Source organism: Trypanosoma rangeli (genome assembly GCF_003719475.1).
Source record: "Trypanosoma rangeli strain AM80 chromosome Unknown Tra_15.4_contig_00001, whole genome shotgun sequence".
NCBI classification, from domain to species: domain Eukaryota; phylum Euglenozoa; class Kinetoplastea; order Trypanosomatida; family Trypanosomatidae; genus Trypanosoma; species Trypanosoma rangeli.
Genome location: NW_021705745.1, coordinates 18,338 through 36,691, shown reverse-complemented (window position 1 = coordinate 36,691; position 18,354 = coordinate 18,338). Strand labels below are relative to the sequence as shown.

General features: G+C 48.6%; 7 protein-coding genes across 7 annotated transcripts, besides 7 other annotated features; all 7 read right to left on the bottom strand.

The window, feature by feature from the left end:
• Positions 1 to 160: 160 nt before the first annotated feature.
• On the bottom strand, positions 161 to 1,375 carry TraAM80_00014 (proteasome regulatory ATPase subunit; the record flags this gene model as incomplete). Its single annotated transcript, XM_029377111.1, has 1 exon — positions 161 to 1,375. One exon carries the CDS (start codon positions 1,373 to 1,375, stop codon positions 161 to 163), a length of 1,215 nt encoding a protein of 404 aa, XP_029243001.1.
• Positions 1,376 to 2,148: 773 nt separating this feature from the next.
• Positions 2,149 to 2,190: a microsatellite.
• A 133-nt stretch (positions 2,191 to 2,323) lies between these two features.
• Positions 2,324 to 3,052, bottom strand: TraAM80_00013 (putative kinesin; the record flags this gene model as incomplete). Its single annotated transcript, XM_029377110.1, has 1 exon — positions 2,324 to 3,052. One exon carries the CDS (start codon positions 3,050 to 3,052, stop codon positions 2,324 to 2,326), a length of 729 nt encoding a protein of 242 aa, XP_029243000.1.
• Positions 3,053 to 3,612: 560 nt separating this feature from the next.
• On the bottom strand, positions 3,613 to 4,839 carry TraAM80_00012 (uncharacterized protein; the record flags this gene model as incomplete). The annotated part of the gene is made up of 1 exon (XM_029377109.1): positions 3,613 to 4,839. The coding sequence occupies one exon, from the start codon at positions 4,837 to 4,839 to the stop codon at positions 3,613 to 3,615; it is 1,227 nt and encodes a 408-aa protein (XP_029242999.1).
• Positions 4,840 to 5,221: 382 nt separating this feature from the next.
• Positions 5,222 to 5,254: a microsatellite.
• Positions 5,255 to 5,679: 425 nt separating this feature from the next.
• Positions 5,680 to 5,759: a microsatellite.
• Positions 5,760 to 6,075: 316 nt separating this feature from the next.
• Positions 6,076 to 6,092: a microsatellite.
• Positions 6,093 to 6,406: 314 nt separating this feature from the next.
• On the bottom strand, positions 6,407 to 9,247 carry TraAM80_00011 (uncharacterized protein; the record flags this gene model as incomplete). Its single annotated transcript, XM_029377108.1, has 1 exon — positions 6,407 to 9,247. One exon carries the CDS (start codon positions 9,245 to 9,247, stop codon positions 6,407 to 6,409), a length of 2,841 nt encoding a protein of 946 aa, XP_029242998.1.
• Positions 9,248 to 9,254: 7 nt separating this feature from the next.
• TraAM80_00010 (uncharacterized protein) lies at positions 9,255 to 9,932 on the bottom strand (the record flags this gene model as incomplete). Its single annotated transcript, XM_029377107.1, has 1 exon — positions 9,255 to 9,932. One exon carries the CDS (start codon positions 9,930 to 9,932, stop codon positions 9,255 to 9,257), a length of 678 nt encoding a protein of 225 aa, XP_029242997.1.
• A 765-nt stretch (positions 9,933 to 10,697) lies between these two features.
• On the bottom strand, positions 10,698 to 16,217 carry TraAM80_00009 (uncharacterized protein; the record flags this gene model as incomplete). Its single annotated transcript, XM_029377106.1, has 1 exon — positions 10,698 to 16,217. One exon carries the CDS (start codon positions 16,215 to 16,217, stop codon positions 10,698 to 10,700), a length of 5,520 nt encoding a protein of 1,839 aa, XP_029242996.1.
• A 441-nt stretch (positions 16,218 to 16,658) lies between these two features.
• Positions 16,659 to 16,691: a sequence feature (GA-rich).
• Positions 16,692 to 16,777: 86 nt separating this feature from the next.
• TraAM80_00008 (uncharacterized protein) lies at positions 16,778 to 18,166 on the bottom strand (the record flags this gene model as incomplete). Its single annotated transcript, XM_029377105.1, has 1 exon — positions 16,778 to 18,166. The coding sequence occupies one exon, from the start codon at positions 18,164 to 18,166 to the stop codon at positions 16,778 to 16,780; it is 1,389 nt and encodes a 462-aa protein (XP_029242995.1).
• Positions 18,167 to 18,224: 58 nt separating this feature from the next.
• Positions 18,225 to 18,252: a microsatellite.
• A 70-nt stretch (positions 18,253 to 18,322) lies between these two features.
• Positions 18,323 to 18,341: a microsatellite.
• Positions 18,342 to 18,354: the final 13 nt, after the last annotated feature.

Here is an 18,354-nt window from a genome sequence, read left to right as displayed (position 1 = left end):
AAAAAAAAAACAATGTGGTGTGTGGGTGAGGGTGAAAGGAACACAGCGCCCCCTCGTTCCTTGGATTGCATTCGTTTATTTTTTCTGTTTCTCTGGCTCAATGCACTAAGTCACTCTAGTCCTTCCTCAGTTCCCATTTTGTTTTGCGTTGTGCGCTTCCTCATTTCCACATCTTTTTCAATGAGACATTTTTGTCCTGATCCTTGTGCATGATCTTCGCCACAGCGAGCTCAAAATCCTCTTGCGTGATATGCACGCGGCGCTCCCGCAGGGCAAACATCCCAGCCTCGGTGCAAACCGCCTTGATCTCGGCACCCGAGCAATGGTTTGTCTTCTCAGCAATACTTTTAAGATTGATCCCGCGTGTCAGATTCATCTTTCGCGAGTGAATCTTCAAAATTTCAAACCGCGCCGCCTCATCTGGTGCGGGGAACTCAATCTTTCGGTCAATACGCCCGGGACGCAGCAATGCCTCATCCAGAATGTCAATGCGGTTTGTAGCCATGATCACTTTAATGGATTGTGTCGACTCGAAGCCGTCAAGCTGGTTAAGGAGCTCAAGCATGGTACGCTGAACCTCACTATCGCCCCCGCGGCCGGTGTTTTCAAGACGCGAAGAACCAATGGAATCTATCTCATCCATGAAAATAATAGATGGACTGTGTTCACGCGCCATTACAAAAAGTTCACGAACAAGGCGCGCACCTTCACCAATGTACTTCTGCACCAGCTCCGCCCCGCTCACTCGAATAAAGGTGCAGTCCGTGTGATGTGCCACTGCCCGTGCGAGGAGTGTCTTGCCTGTACCTGGTGGACCGTAAAGCAGTACACCTTTCGGCTGAGCAATACCCAACGCCTCAAAGAGCTCTGGATGCTTTACAGGCAATTCAATAACCTCCTTGATTTCCTTCACCTGGCGGGAAAGCCCACCAATCTCGTCATATGTCGAGTCGCTACCCGCCTTCTCCACCTTCATCAGCGACACAAGGGGGTCAACTTTGGTGGGTAGAATGTAGTGGATGGCAAAGCTGGCGTTTCGTAGTGCCACACGCGTGTTGCGTGTGAGGTCCGCGATTTCGACAGTTTTTTCCACATCAACAATCAGTTTACCTTGATTGGAACTGACGTTCACAAGTACCTTGTTTTTTCCAAGCACCTGTACAACATCCGCAACGATGGAGCCACTTTCCTGCAGCATTTGCACTTCCTCCTTGAGGTGACGCACCCGCCTGTTGAGTTCATTCCGCTGGGACTCTAAACGAAGATAGTTGTCTTGAAAACGTTTTTCCTGCGCACGTAACTCCTGAATTTTCTGAAGAAAGTATGTGCTGACCGGGTCGTTTGGACTTCTAGAAGCGGTCGCAGCAGACGTCATTACTTTCTCCACTCTCTGCTTTCAAGGATTGTATTTTTCTCTTTTTCCGGCTTTTAGTATTGTTTGGTGGACTTTGTTACTGCTGGCACCCGTGGTGATCTTTTAGCGAACTATGCTGCCGTGTGTGTTACTCCCCTCCCGTTTGAAAGACGATAACCCCAATAGAAATTTCGAAGAACACCAAGCAACAAAAAAAAAAGAAATACCCTGCAGTTCTACACATACACAGATAAAAGCACGGGTACATGCGGCACGCACCTAAACGTCAGGGTGAAAAGACAGCCTCTTCCTCCTCAACTTCTCCACACAGGCACACATACGGTAAAGCTTGTATTCCGGTGGATTGAAACACGCAGTTACGCAGCGACAGGCACGGACACGCACCTCTGCTTAAGTCCATCGTGTTGATATTGTTGTACCATAACCGCAAGGAGAAATCATAGTAACAAAAAAGGATAGCATAACAAAAAAAAAATGTAAGGCACGTTGGTGATACAACTACAAAGAAAAACACGTAAAAAGGTCGTATATATATATATATAACCACATCTATTGAGTGCATCTAACTCCCCATAACCAAATGTGTGAGGGGGAAACAACTGATAATAAACGGAGGAATTCAACATGTATCCTCTTCTTTTCTCCCGGTAGACGTGAATAATCAGGTAGCACCGCAGCTTTTGTTGTTATCTTTGTTTTTGCTCCTTCTTTCAATCCCTCCCTTTCCTTAATGTTATATATATATATATACTCCGGTGGGCTTAGGCAAGGGCAACAACAACGACAAACAAGCAAACAAAGAAAAAAAAACATACCCTCCCTCCCCCCATCAATGCACACATTTTTTTTTTTCTTCTTATTCTTTCGCATAAGACCACATCTGTGTGATCCGTGCCTCCTTCTCGGATATTTCCATGGAAGATAAAACATACTTGCACCATTTCGTCATTAACGCTCGTGCTGGCAGCGACTGGGGAAGCGATTGCCACAGCTTGCGCTATCACCTCCACCTACATCTACGCGCCGAAACTTTCGGTGGGCCTCACGTGGCATTGTAAGCGACGTCGAGTTCGAGTTGACGGCATCGCGGTTCGCGTCCAATTCCCTTAAAAAACGCTTTCCTCGAAACAACTGCATCCCACTACCGACGCCCTTAAGATTCTCTCTCCCAGAGGGGGCGTCAGCCGTGTCGTCTAGGGCGCCCGTAAAGAGTAGCCTCTTTTGGATTGGAGACACGGCCACAACCAAGTGCGACAAATGATTGACAAGGTCAACAGAGTCCCCAGCCTCTTCAAGAGGTGTGATATGAGAGGGAGCTGAGGATTCACATGGGAATGAGACACTACTGCTGTCATGTAAAAAATCAAGGTTATGGTACAGGGCTGGCCTGCTGTTGTTGATGGGGGTTTCATCGGCATCGTTGTAAATGTACCTTTTCTCGCACCGCTGCTTGGTTGGTGCACCAGGATCGCTCAGCTGCAGAATTGTGTTTGTCGTTCGGTTTCGACAGCTCATTATGCTGCGTTGGCTGCAGTCACTTTCCTCATTTAGCCACTGGGACTCGCCCTGTGGGCGCCAAAGAGCGACCTCCCGCTCCTGTGTCAACCTGCCTTCCTCGGCAAATGAAGGAATAGGGTGAATAAGCAGTTCCTCCTCCTCCTCACCCTCGTCTGTCATGGTGGAGACAGGAAAGATGAAGGGTCGTAACGCCACGTGTGTTCTATGTCCCTCGCTTAAACAACCGTGATGTAAACCCACACACCCGCTAGGAAGAGCAAGACCTTTTTCCTCACAGGCGTTGGCTTCTCTCAACTGAGAAGGGAAGAAGGGTGAGCCTAGCTCTGACCGCCGCGTCGGAAGGACCTCTGCTGGGAATGAGTAAAGAGGACCTTCCGACTGGACGCCGCTCTGCATCTAGTAAGAAGAGGGCGGCAGCACTCTTAATGCTCCTGGACTTTATACTTGTATATTTATATATTATAATGCTGTGTGGCCCACGTCTGATTGGCAACAGACCCCATCGAAGCAAAAGACAGAAAAAAAAAAGGAAATAGTCATAATAACAGCAATAAGAATGATTATCAAAATATAGCTAAAATCAACTTCGTGATGTTTCATTTATGCCCACAAAGCGGGTTTAAATTAATATTTGACTCTTGCAGAAGCAATGCCCTCAGTATAAATATATATGAACATTTCACCTTCATGGATGAGTCGAAGACAAGAAAACTGTTTACCTACTTAAGTAAGCATGGAGGCTCAGTATCGAAAAGCAACAGCCGTTCAAGCCCAAGGAGAGGCTTTTGTTCACATTCTTCTTCAGTTGCTCCGGTCTCAAACATCTTTATTTTCGCTCTCAGTAAGCGGTGACCGGAGCTAGCGTAACGTGTTTTCTTTTCCTCTGCTGACACACTGTGTCTGCCTGGGGAGAAAGCGGCCACATTGGATAAAGCAGTTCCATCCAACATTGCATGGTGCTTGTTGCAATAAAGGTCACGAGTTCCTTTGCTGGCCGTCTGGTTGCGAGGACTGTCACTGGCCAATGGTGTCTGCCTTAAGCTGCTTCTTTTCAACGATGTGGGTGTGTTATTCTTTCTCCTACTTGATGAGACCTTCTGCTCTGTCTCAGCATTGTCTGGAGAATGAGGCGCATCGGGCGGTGACGGTGATGGGCGGTACTTAAGGCGTTCAGGGATTTTCTGCGCACACTGTGGCACGTGATTATAGGGAACCCTTGCGCTATGAAGCTTATCCACAACTTTCGAAACGTACGCGTACTCCGAAATGTTGCGCCTGGGGGGCGTCTCTAATTCAACCCTCTCAGGGCTTCGTTCAGTTCGCGATGAAGATGCCTTGGGGGCTACATTGGTCCGGCGCCGCACAACTGTGTGTGATGAACTGCGGAACGGCGTGGAGTTTTTAGACATGTTTAGACTCGACTTCTGCAAGCTGGAGTTGGAGGATCTGCGCGGCGTCACGAACCCGCTACCGCTATGAGCCGTGCTATAAAGACTCCTGCGAATAAGCGGTGACCAGCAAGTGGAAGCAGGCGCGATGCTCTCTAAGTGCTGCTTTTCTACAGGTCTTCCATACTGCGCATCAATAGGAGAAATCTTTTCCTCAATGAGATCCTTCACCACCGAATGGACATGACTGTAGCGCTTCGCAAACGGGTTAGCATGCCTTAACCCAGGACGACCCATAGGAGGTACAGAAGCATTTCGACTCCGCGACCGATCCAGGCCTCTTGCTGAAACGGCCGCATTCGACGTCGCCCTCGCCCCCTGCTTTGGCCTGCGGTGTGCAACCTCTTTTGGCGTCGATGCAAAAGGAGCCGATGCGCTCTGTGGTTTATCCACAATGACGCCTGCATCCTCTTCTCTGTGAGTCACAAGCTTTGGGTTGAGAACGACAGACAAGTTGCTGCCTCCGGCATTCAATACCCCATTCGCCTCGTCTAGCATTGCCTCCTCTGACACTGTTGTGGAGGCACGGACATGTGTGCCGGGGAGGGGAAACACACATGCGCAGCACGAGGGAGATAAAAAAAAAGTGTGGGAAGGAAGCAAGAATAAAAGTGAGGGTCAGGCAAAAGGGGCAGAGAATAGAAACTCGCACTCGTCCCCACTGGCACATAGAGAGAAAAACAGGGGAGCCCAACATGGACACGGAAAAGAGACATGCAGCAGCATTTCAGCAAACCCTGCAGGAGTGAATGTGGTGGAACGAGCCACGCAGCCAACAATGGGAAAGAATTTGGCCAAACACCGCCGTCACTATATCCTCCTCTTGCCACTTTTGGAACTAAGCGAGAAGAGAACAGTGAGCAGCCACAAACAAGCAACCAAGAACAAAAAAAAAAACATAATAATAAAAAAAGGATGTGAAAGAAAGGGCCCGGAGGAGGCGGAAGAAAGACCGCTAAAAAAAAAAATTACCGCACCAACCTTCTATATCCCACCACTACCGTCACTCGAACCAAATCATCGTTTACTACCCACCACCACCCTCTCAGCCCCTTCCCTGTCCCTCTCTTTCGTCTCTCCCGCGCCCTTACAGTTTCTCTCATGCACTCCGTCCCTCGCATATTTCCACTATCAACACTTTATCGATGACACTTCTACGCGGCAATGTGGCGAGTCACAAGAAAAGAACGGGGCAAAAGGGGTGAGGAAACTTTCCCAACAAGTACAAAAAGCAAAAAAAAAAAGGTGCACAAAGACACATACGCACATAAAAGCTGGTATAACTCAAAAGGCCTTCTCTGTGGTACCGCCCAACATCCAGTCAAGTGAGGAAGAAGCAAAAAAAAAAAAGAGAGACAAAAAAAAAAGAATAATAATTATTATTACAGAAGGAGACCAAAACAAGAAAGAAAAAAAAACAGGCATGGTTGTGTGCGAGAAGGAAGAGGTCAATGACCAGAGCGAAGGAAGAATAAAAGGAAACAACATAAAAAGCTACCGAGTCAAATATGAAATGATCCTCAAAAATTGGATAGGGAGCAACAAAGTGGGCATAAGAGGGTATTTCCCTGCAAATATTTGATGTGTCTGTGGAAGAAAGGTTCTTTGTTGTTGCTGTCATTTTAAACTACAATGTCCTCCCCCGTCCGCCCTTTGTAATTCGTGCCTGATTGCCTTGGCTGCTCCAAAAACGGCGTACATTGAAGCACGGATTGACGCCCATACACACCTGACAAAAAAAAAAAAAAAAACTTAAACGGCCTAAATACATGCGCACGTCCTGCATGTACCTTCTAGGTGTATATGGAAATTTTCCTCCTCGCCCTCAGAAATACCTGGTTAAAACATAAAAGGCCAGTCTACAACCCTAGCAGCTACACATTTCACATGCTCTCACTCGCATTATGAGCATTTCCTCCCTTTTTGTTTTGCTTTTGTCTCGTTTTTAATGTACTTCAGGGAATTAAAGAGTCCCATAGTACTCCTTAAATCCAACATCCCGTATATACATATATGAATACATTTGTATCTCGCAGCAGTAAAGGGGTGATTTTTTTCCTAAACATTACACTAAACGATGTGGGCTCACGCGACGCCCACGTGAGCGCGAGTGCGAGTGACTCTTCGGCGGGGTCCTCGTCCTTTCCCGCTCGTTAGGTGAGAAATTGATGTACCTATCATTTTCTCGACACCGTTTATCCTCCTCCGCCTCGGGGTCAAATGGAAGCTCTGGTGGAGGCCCAAAGTTTATGGTCAGCTCCGGCCCATATCTCTTTATAAGCGCCAGCAACCAGTCATGCAGTGAGAGGGGCCAGCGGGCGGACGCCACATCTCGCTCATACAGCCTAAAGTGAAAATCAAGTAAGGAGGCGGGATCGTAGGCTCTATAGAAAGACAAGATCCGTTTTTCATAGTAGCGGACGTACCCACGATGATATCGTCGCATCGCCGCTGAAGCAAATCGAAGTCGACGTGGGATGTGCTCAAAGGCAGGAGTGGTGATGTGTAACGTCATCTCACCCATGATGACGCCACTCTCGGTGCCCCCAACGCCCAAAGGTCCGCGTGCCATGGCAGTATAACGATAGGAACGAATAATAGGCACTCTCACTTCTTCACCAAGTTGGTACACCTGTTTGGTTAAAAGAGCTCTAAGAGACAAAACAACACGTGCCAACTCCTTCTCTGGCAAAATAAGGCGGTTGCTGATGGTATTCCGTTTCGACAACGGCGAAGTTGCCTGGATAGCTGGCATGGATGACCCATAAATGACAATTTCGAGCGGGCACGAACGTAGCGAGGACTCCGAACCCCGTGGAAGGGCAATGTCCAAGCGCATTTCCGGAAAGTATTTACGCGTATCAATTCGATTGGCCCATGCCACTTTTAAGTGCGATCGCACCTCCTCATTTAAAAAAGAGGCAAATAAAGAGATATTGCCGTTTTCTAGTGCGTTTTTGTCCTCCTCCTGAATCATATCAATTTTGTCAATATGAAGATAAAACGTAAAATCAACCGGATTGGGTGCAAACCGTTTCCGTAGCTCTTGATGAGCTTCCCTCAGTGAGGGGATTTGTGCTATAAGGGGTTGTACATGAAGAACTTGTGAACGGTATTTCTTCATCAATGAGGTTACATCCCTTGTAACTTCATCCAGTGCACTCCCCTCTGTGCCATTGTTTGGCTTACTATACACCGTCACAGTTCCCTTTACAAACCCTGGGGACTGTACCTCTACTTCTAGCACGCCAATCTCCTCATGACTCTCCTCATCAATGATAAACAGTGAGCAAGAATTGGGCTCATCTCGCACCATGTTGCGAAGGCTCATCTCAGCAACCCCTAATAAACGCGATGGACGCAGTCGTCGATGTTCACACACCTTAAACCGTAGCACAGAATGCAGCGGGTTTGAAATAGACACCGTCTTCTCATTTTTCATGTCAATATCAAACATCAACATCTTAGCCGCATGATGTTGTTTGGTGCGAAGCACCAAGGCATCGTCCAAGTACACCTTGACGTAACAAGAGCACATGGGAATAAAATCGCGTATACTCACAACGCGAATGTGCATGGGAGTAGACCCTGTTTCTGGACCGTATGTTTTTGTCAGTTCCTTGATAAGCCTCTCCTCTTGCTGCACGTTCTCACCAAGAAGATACTCCACACGATGCAGTTGAGCAGGATCGTAGCGAGATAAAAGTGCCTGCACACGCTGACGAAAGTAGTTTTGCTTATTCGGAGAACTCACCTCTTCTGTCAAGCCATATCCATGAAGAATTCCTTCAATAAAGAGCGTTCCCACCACCTTGGCATCTGTCGTTAAGGCATCTTGATACACTTGCAGCGAGAGTCGAAAAATAGTCTCTCGAACTATATTATTAAGAGATATGACGACCCGTCCAATTTCTACATCGTTGGCCTCTGCCTCATCAATTACCATAAAAAGAAGTTCCCCCTTCTCTGCTGTGGAGATGGAAAGCATCGTCTCATCATTAAAGATAAAATCTTGTGAGAAGTGCACCCCGGCTGTTTGATAAATTTCAGGGCCCATACGAACAACTACGGCATACGTTTTAAATTGATCTTCCTTGATATCGCGACGAAAGTGTTGAATCCGAAGTTGCATCGTGTGTGGATGGGGTTCAGGCCCATACTCCCGCACCAACGTCTGCATGAACGCATCCATGTTGTCAATAGATGCTACAATGGGGTCGAGACGATGTAAATCGTCTCGAAGGTACTTCCACAAGTAGTTCCTTAGACGAGTGCGTCTCTGTTTGTCCTCCATATCGCTCACAGGTGAATCCGTGCCGTAATTGATAGGACAGAGAACAATTGTAATGGTTCCACAGTAGCAAGCATCCCCGGTTCCTGCGGCGTAGACAATGTCATGTGTGCGTTCCTTTGGTAGCCGCGGGCGTAAGCCATTCAATGATACAAGACACTCGCCAAATTTGTGATTGGCGGAGTAGACAGCAAAAGAAATGGCATCGTCCCTGGGGTTATCTATTGCCATATCAAAAGTCTCGTTGAAAAGTGCTCGCCTGTGGTACGGCACCATTTTGGTAACTTTTTTTGAACGACTTGAGGTAACCCTTACATAGCACGTCTCACGTGTGGTGGGGGACCCATTTTCCATCGTCAAATTGGCGACAGATTTGATGGTGAGCTGAAATGCTGCAGGACCATGGTGAGGTTTGTGATACCTCTCAAACAGCATCGCATAGGCTCCATCATAGTCTTTTACGCACTTGCCGACGTACCACTCAAGACGGTGAAGCTCCTCAGGGGCATCTCTTTGAAGTAGCACGCGAAGGTTTTCACGAAATTCCTGCTCCTTGAGCGGGGAGGAATACACGCTCGTCCCGAAGGTCTCTGTGTACAGGGCAACCAATATCATGCCAGACTCATATGCTCGTTCCGTGCCCGGGTAACGTACCAGCGCCACCCACTGACGTCGCTCCATTCCCCGCATGAGGTTTTCCACCGCCAACGCACACTGACCTAGTTTTTTGCGTCCTGAGCTCGTCACAGCAACCACAGTGACCTGTAATTTCCTCCCTGTCAGGGTTGCTTACTTCAAAGATAAACTCATCATTGAACGGGGGATTAGCGTTGTTATATATAATAGGCGTTTTCCCCCGACCATACGTCGTTTGAACTGTAACAAATGCCGATGGTGGGGTTTGCATCACGCGGGAATGAGGAATCAGCCCCTTGGCACCCTCAATACGCACTCGCAGTTCCATTTTGCGCCTGTTATTGAAGTGTCTGTAGTTCGACTCCAATGGAGCCACAGTAGACGAGTGGTACTCATCGCCATCAGACATCTGTTCAGGCCGGCGCGAGCTCCCCACGGCATTTGGGGGCAATGTGTCATTGTAATGAAAGGGTTCATGTTCCTGGTGGCCATTGCTCTGGCGAGGGCGACGGCGGGGCGATCGGCCACTAGAGAGATCACCACACCGCCGTGAGGACGAATGCAGTGCCCGCTCCGGGCGCGGTAATCTTCGCGGAGAGTCTTGCCACGACGATGATGATGAACTCCTTGAGCAATAGCCAGTAGGGGTGTTTCTAGTGCTCATCTACCCCGTAAGACAACACAAACGTTTTCTTTACCAACTTACTGCCTCTCTCGCTCTTCACTTAGTTGTTGTTGTTGTTTTTTCGCTTTCTTTCACTTGTCTGCCAGTGTGTCTTTCCGCAGGGCTGTTCCCTTTGCTCTTCCCTTTACCTCCTCGGAGATCGGTCAAAATAATGTCACACAACGACGCGTACACGCCACGTTGGAAGATCTCAAACACGCAGTAAACCACGCCTCGCCTCACAAAGTTGCTCGCTCCTTCCCTCCCCTTTTTAGTTGGGAGGAGTGACTTTGCCGCTGCTGTTGCTTTCGCCTTCGTGTGCCTCTTCGTGATAGTGACAGTGCTATTGTTCCGCTTCTTCAACGCAGCACTGGCGCTCCGCCACGGATGAGCAGTGAAAAAAAAGAAAAAAAAGTACTTGACAGGTCGTGCTGCCGAATCTATGGGCTCCGTCACACGTCAGTCTGTTAGGCATGCAGGCACAAGGAGTATCGGGGAAAAAAGGCACGAGGACCAGCACCACAAAGGAAAAGAAAAAGAAAAAGACAATCCGCAAAGCATGCACAACATTAGCATCAAAAGCGGAAACGAACGGACTTAACTCCAAGCATCAACACATCCCAGAACACATGCAATCCACACACACAAGTTATGCATGAAAATGTAAAGGAAAATGCTACTGCAGGAAAGAAGAATTAGAGAAAAAAAGAGGGGGAAAAAAGGGGGATAAAAACAAACATAGAAGTAACAATTTTTTGAGTATTTCTACATTGTCAAGAATGGTGGGGATGGGAATGAATCCACCTCAGGCCCCCATCGCTCGATCAACGAGCAAAGGAGGTTAGGCAAGTCCACCTCCCATGTGCGTCTTGCAACATAAACTTCATACACGACTTTATGAATGTCCATTAGTGAATTCGCATCATAATGCGTAAGTAGAGAACAGATTCGATCAAGATAATAGCGCACAAAGGCACTGTTTACATTCGGTGTGCCACCGTCAAAAAGAAGCACCGCCCTTGGATAATGTTCAAACGCAGGAGCCTTAAGGGAAAAGGTCAGAGTACCGGCCAGGCATGCCTGCACATTGTTGCGCTGCCGCTGGATCTTCACAAGCATCACGGTGACCGCCTCGCCCATGTCATACAGCTCAGGGGTCAGCAACGCACGAAGAGAGAGGGCGGCGCAGCACAATTCCCCTTCCCCGTCATCACCGCCCTCGCCATAAATTCGAAAAAGTAATGCGCCACACGATGTGATGTCAATACGCAAGGGGGGATAGTCAAACACCCGATTTGTGGAGGAAGTCGTATCAGAGGCCACACGTACCACAAGCTTGCGCTCCAAGACGCGCACAACATCCTCATTTACGACGGTCTCAACTGTGAGATGCCCTTTCACGGGATTCAACAACTTTGTCCTGTGCACCTCACAGTACACAGTTGCCCGCACCTGGGGTGCCAAAAGCTGCCTAAGCTGGCTATGAATGGTACGAAGGTCATCCGCGCGATCCAGGACAACATCCAACTTTCGAAGGTCCTTTGGGCTGTACTTTAGCAACAAAGAAGAGACATCATCAACGATGGCCTCAACCTGATTCAGGTCTTGATCATTACGCAATGGGGAACGTCTCTCAAAAGAGGCAGGGACTTCAACCTGTATTCCCAATTTACCAAGGGGTTCCCCTTTTGAGTCAAATAGGCGAAGCCACTTCCTCAGTACCCCTCCACTAGGACACTGGGCAATCATAAAGTCACAGGAACATAGCACACACGACTTTAGCAGCTTCACAACTGCCAACTTCAACGTTATAATTGAATTCTCAATATCTACAGAAGAATCAATTGTAAATTCCTTATTGATACGTGCCAGGTGTTCCCCTGCAAGGGTGCTTGTGCGAAGAAGTGTCCTACCATTACCTAATTTAACCTTAATGTACGCCTTGTCCCCAGGAAAATCGTGCAGCCCAAGCAACCTAACGCAAACATAGGAACTAGACGAGGCTTCAGCGCTCTGAGACGCAATTATCATTGCTGAATTTTGCACATGCTCATTCTGTTCTTGTGACGCCGCGATAATTGAGGGTAAACGATGCATCTCCCTTGGATAGCGACGCAGAATCTCCCGTTCCAGACGTTGGTAGATGCTGTTCTCCACAAAGTCTATCTGCTGCTCCGTGAGAGCGCCAAAGTCGCGGGTAAAAAGTGAAACTTCAATGAAGCCAAGAAATGAGGCACCTCGAGCCTGCGCCTTGTACACTAGTGGGAGTTTCAGGTGTGTCTCCTTCCCCCGAACAATATTATTGAGTGGGAGGGCCGTTCTCCCCACTTCAACTCCTGTCGCACCCCTCTCCCCCACCGCCTTCACAATCAACTTAACCTCTTCCTTCTCCGGTAAACCAATAAGAACATCAAAATGCTCTAAAAATACGTATTCCCCACTCCCCTGGACAATATTCGTCCTGAAATGCGAGAGACCAACTTGAATAATGCAATACAGTGAACCACTCTTAACAACAGGGGATCGGCAACGAATCACCTCTACTTGAAGGTGATAGCTGCCTGGTTCTTTACCATACCTCTCCGTGAGTCGTTGAATATACGCCTCCACATTAAAGATTCCACTGTATTTCACGTCCACCATATGAAGCTGTTCACGAAGGTAGTAATAGTAGTAGTCTCGCAAGCGCACGTACTGACTATCGTCACTCTTGTCCATTGGTGAGACTAAAGTCCCAAAATTGTCGCTAAGAAGTGAAATTGTGATGTAACCAACAGGAGTCGCCGTGAGAAAGCCTGGATTTTTCACAATAAAATGCGTTCGCTCTTGTACCACATTCTGGTGCAAGTCCAGCAGTGACAACTCACACGCACCACAGTTGTGCTTCCCATCGATATCGACATTCACTGTGATTCGCAGCGTCCGCTTCGTTGGATGCAAAATCGTCAGGCAACACTCCTCCTCAATGGTGAAACACCCATTCGCTGCTAGCACAGCCCTTGTACGGTGGAGCGTCTTTCGCCCAACCTTTACCTTCACGAAGCACGCGCCAGAGACGACAAGTTTGTCATTCAAGTACAATTGTGTCACACTCTTCACCTTGAGTTTGACGTTGGCCGCCACCTCTTCCTCATCCGTTGTGTTGCGCATGGTAAATATTTTTTCCAGCAACTCATTCTCGCGCAGAGAGTACTCACCAATATACCACTGAACGCGATGCAGCTGCTGCGGAGCCTGACTCGCAAGCATTTTGCGTAGTAAGCAGCTAAATCGATTCTCAGCATCGATGGAGGGCATGTGGTCCAAACCAAAATTTTCCCCAAGAAGTGTGAGACAAATAGTGCCACGTTCCATTGCCGAGGGTCGATGCGGCATCACCACCAATGGCACCCGCCGCGTGCGTGGGGTCCTGTTTTGTACATTTTTCATGGATAACATGCAGTGCCCCAAACACTTCTTCCCGTAGCAAGTTTCCGTGATGACAGTGATACTGAGGTAATCACGAGCAGGATCAGTAATAGGGAAAACAAGCATCTCATTGTACTTTGGGGACCGCGTAAGGAAGGCAGTTTTCGTACGGTGCGTCTTTTCAAGTGTTGAAAGCATCACGTATGGGCTTGGCGGAATCCGGCGTTTGTCGTCCAGGTCCTCACAGTACAACACTCGTACGTACAGCTGCATCTGATTATTTGACGAGAACGTCCGTGTTAGCAGCGGTGAACTTGCCTCTGTCAAAATCTCTCCCTGTTTTTGTGTCAAGAAGAGCGTCAGAGAAGGTGTCTGCGTGAGCTCCAGCCTTGATGCGGAACAAAATTCATTAACAGAATGAATACTATCGTCGATGATGTTCATACTTGTCTGAACGGAGGATTCCTGATCGCTGCTCACCCCCGAGCCATCATCGCTGATTACAAAGGAACTATTGTTTGAAGTTCTCCAACGTGGGAAAACATTTGCCGTCACACGTGCAAATGTATTGCGCCAAATGCCAAGGCGGGAAAAAATATTACCACGACGTCCAGCTCTGTCTGCATACGAAATAGAAGTGTTCTGTGAACGTAGGCGATGGTGCGAACGATCCTCTAATGACTTTTTCTTCACACCGTCGATGTGTCTCTTGTCACGCAGGTGAAGATTCCTCACTGTATACTTTACACCAACAATTCCGGCAACCCCACTGTTGTCTGGCTTCTGCAGTGGCAGCCATTGGTGGTACTGTTTCTCCAGCTCTATTGTGTTGAGGGGAATCGTCACGCGCCCCACCTCTCTGTCATCACTGAGGTCGTATTGATCCATCACAACGATCGTGATGGGATTCTCAGAAAGTCTATCAATGACAAACTCAAAAAACTCAAAAAAGTCAGGCTCGGTACTATTCCTCACCACATGCGTTTCATACCTTTTAATCCCCATACGCACCACGACATATGCTTTCATGCTAAACCCCAAGCGGTTCGAGAGTTGGCGGCATCCTAAAATTGAACAATACACCGCATACGAGGCGTCCTCCTCGCCGTACTCCTTGGCGACGTCTGTAAGGAAACCTTCAATGTCAAACACCGTGTCAACGACAATGTCCACAAGGTGAAGCTTCTCTGGAGCTCTCAGATGCAGATACCTTCGAAGGCGTCCAGCATACATGCGTATTGCATGCGTGTCCACAGAATACGCCTGGCCTAATTGCTCACTGTAGAGTGAAACACCAATCAAACCGCTAAGGTAGGCGTCATTTGTGCCTGCATTCCCAACCAAATACAGTGTGCGGTTGTTACGAACCCCACGCTGCATCCATAGACAAGAGAAATCAATGCAACCATACACAATATTTTCGTGGCCTGCCTGCACCACTTCCAACTTGATCATGTCTGTCTCCCGCGCCACATCAAGAACAAAGGTCTCTCCAAATACTGTTCGGGAGTTTACAACCACACGTTTTGGGTCCGTGCGCAGTACCTGGTCGCCCATCGAGACCACAACAATCACGTTTCGTTCACCAAGCTCTGATATGGCGTCAAGCTGCAACGAACTCACTTCCAAGACGGAGATCCATAGTTCCATGGTGCCTGGCTCCCTACCGTACTCAATTTCCAGTTCATTCATCAATTCATCCAGTCCATTCAGACGAGACCGGAGAAGCATATCCACCTGAGGAATGCGTTTATGGTCATAGCGGTAAAAGAAACGATTCAGTCGCTCATGAAATCGATCGATGTACTCTTTCATTTGCATCGTCGGCGATAAACCGAAGTTGTGCGGCCTCAATAGAAGATGCACCATGCCCTTGATGGACGGCTCAAAGGATGGTTTTCGATCAAATAAAAATATCTGTCGCGCCGATGCACAGTTGCAAGTAAGCGCGGAAACAGACACCTGTGCCAATGCCACCTCCTCCCACCCCAATGTTGTGGAGACCTGATATAGTATGATGTCTAACGCAAAGGTTTCGGGGTCAACCACGTCAAACTGTGTTGTACTATCCGCGCCACCCCAAACTGGATTTGGGGTAAAAAGACGCTGCGGCGTTGCAAAATCCTGAAGTGGACTGCGTATAGCTATAACTGCATATGAGGGCAAATACAGCGTGGGTCGATCAAGCCCTGTACAGCCATCAACAAGCAGGGATAGCGTATACGTTGGTTCTTCTTTACAGTGATACTTGGCACACAATGTTTCCATCAATTCCCAAAACGTCGCATAGGAATCACTTAGCAGCGATTGCCTGGGATTCACTCCCAATAAGGTGTTTGACGTACGTGGCCTTGCGGTCGCCGACAGGCCCTTTATAGATGACATTAGTAAATCAATATCCCCCAAAAGGCTCTTATCGCACCGCAGCAGAAAGCGTAGGAGCCTTTGTACGCAATCCTTCTCCTCATTCTTATCTAGAACAGGGATCATACCGCCTTGGATGTCAGTCATCAGCGTAATGGTGACTGCGCCTGCTAATCCGGTTCCGTCCTTTGCAGCTAAGAAATACTGAGATGTCTGTTTTTGACCCTGTAGCAACCTTTCAATGGAAAGGCGGCAACTTCCAAGAAGATGCTCATCCTCAACACTGCTTCCTGGCCCAAGGCAATGGTAGGCCTGCAGCTCAACTATAGCCAGACGGTGGGTGTTCCCCACGGTGAAGGTTTCATTAAACTTCGGGGTGCGCGTGTACTTTTTACTTCGGGTGTGGAACTTGTACACATCGTCAACGACGACGCGTATGCGTGGATTCAGTGTGGGAAGGCCGGGCGAGTGTAGCAGACGGCAGTCACGCACCTTGATAGTCAACCGTCCCATTGGGAAGGCAAAATAACGCTAATATATGCTCCAAACAAGGTAAAACGTTAAAAGCAATAATAACAATAAATTTATGCTGTGTTAAACTTGAGAAATAAATAAGCACGCCAGCCGCTTCAATAGCGACGTCGCGCGGGAGCCCCCACTTAATGCAGGCAAATCCCTAAACCTCTACAATCCATTACCAGCAATGGCGGGAGGCCGAAGCAGTCACTCACAAGCGGACAAGAAGAATAACGGGGAGGAAAGTCTAAAAAAGCACAAATACACATCATCCACAAGCATGTAAAGAATAGCGTTCCCCTCCCTCTCCCAAGAAGAAAGGTGAGTCAGGAGTACAAAAATAAATAAATTAAATAGCACCAAGAGTTCTCCCTCGCCTCAGCACTATACAGATCGTATGTTACCCATCAGACATAGAAGAAAAAATAATTAGCAAATTCTTTCCCCCTCTTTCTTTCTCTCTCTCTCTCTGGTGTTGTTTACTCGAGGCCACGACTGCGTGCCACGTGCCACTGGAAACACACAAAAAGGGTCAAAAAAAGCAACAGCTGTGCACGCTAGCGAGGCGTGCTCACGTGCTTCCTCAGGAGTTGAATCATCTCCAGCTCAGAGTTCAATGACAGCTGTAGCAGGTTTTTGCGTTCATTGTGTGAAGCCTCCGCAAGGTACACTTCTGCAGCGGCCAACTGCGCATTGGCCGCCTCTGCTCGCATGTCAAGCACCCTCAACACCAGCGCCACCAGCTCTGGCGTCCGCACCGCCTGCCACTCACGGTTGATCGAGTGGGTTAAGCTATCAAACTTCGACGCCTCTACAGTCATGAGGTAAAAGACGTTAAACATGGTTTGGACATCCTTTGCGACTGCCGCCGCGGCAGAAGCAGCCAGCTTGTCGCCCTCAACTTCAGCGTGAGGCAGCCGCAAGACATAAAATCCCTCATCACATAGGATGCCGAGACGCTGCAACCATTCTATGCGTCGCCGGATCACTCCCGAATCTACCGCAGTAGAAGTAGACGACTCCAAGTCAATCGAGATGAGAGCCAACGCCATTTCCGTGATGACATCCACAGAAAAGCGCAGCATGTCTTCCCTCGTAGTGGATTCAGTGATAAATTGAAACTCCACCGCAAACCTCGACGCGCCAATTCGCCCATACGAACAAAACACCTGCTCCCCGCGGCACAGTTCACGGGCCGCGACAACACAAAACTCCATGGGGTGTTTGCGTCCTCCTCCCCGAATCTCAAGCGTTGCGTTTGCGGTGGTGGAGTGATTGATGATGTCCAGGCAAGGGAGAAGGTAAGGTCCCTCGCGCCCCGCAATCTCCTCGCGGTGAAAGTTGCGCGAGAAGACCTGCGCCAGGCACTCACAAAAAAGCTCAAACGTCGCGCTTTCCCGCGGCCAATACTCTGGATAACGCCGTATTACCTCCTGTGCCGCACCCCACCGTACCGCTACATTTACCTCACGCAGCTGCTGTGACGGCCCTGTCCATGACAACAGAGCAGCTGTCGTCGGCGCCGCCGCGAAGTCCGTGCTCGCCGTCATCCCAAACACAGGCCCAGCTACCATCATATCAAAAAAATGGTTTGACATGCGTGGACAGGCCTTCAACCACGGCATCCACGGCGACGAAGGCCGCACAGCTTCCGCCATAAGTCGCAGAACAACAAAAAGGACATTGTCTGTGAGGTGCATTTCCACAAGTGCTTTTACACACGGCGACTCGAAGGTGGCCTGCTCTGTATAGGGAGAGATGCAAGTCGCAAATGGACAACTGGCAATGACGGAGCCTGCGCTCAACGGCTTACGTGCAAATACGCCAAATCCCATCGTCTTTGTGGGAACAAGGAAAGCGACATCGGGATGAAGAAATATGCCTCGCCTCTTTGCCCACTTCCTTAAGACCTCTGGGGAGTGGTCGGCACCGAAGCAAATACTCATCGGAAACTTGTGGCATTTTCAAATGCAGAGATGCGCACATCAAAACGGCAACATATTTAAAGAAAAGAAAGATAAAAGAAGAGAAACTGATACTGCAACCGCGGATTTGTTTTGTCAATCTAATGCACCCCACTCGGCGCGGTGCACCATCTTTACCTCTCTCTCTCTCTCTCTCGCACTACTTCCAC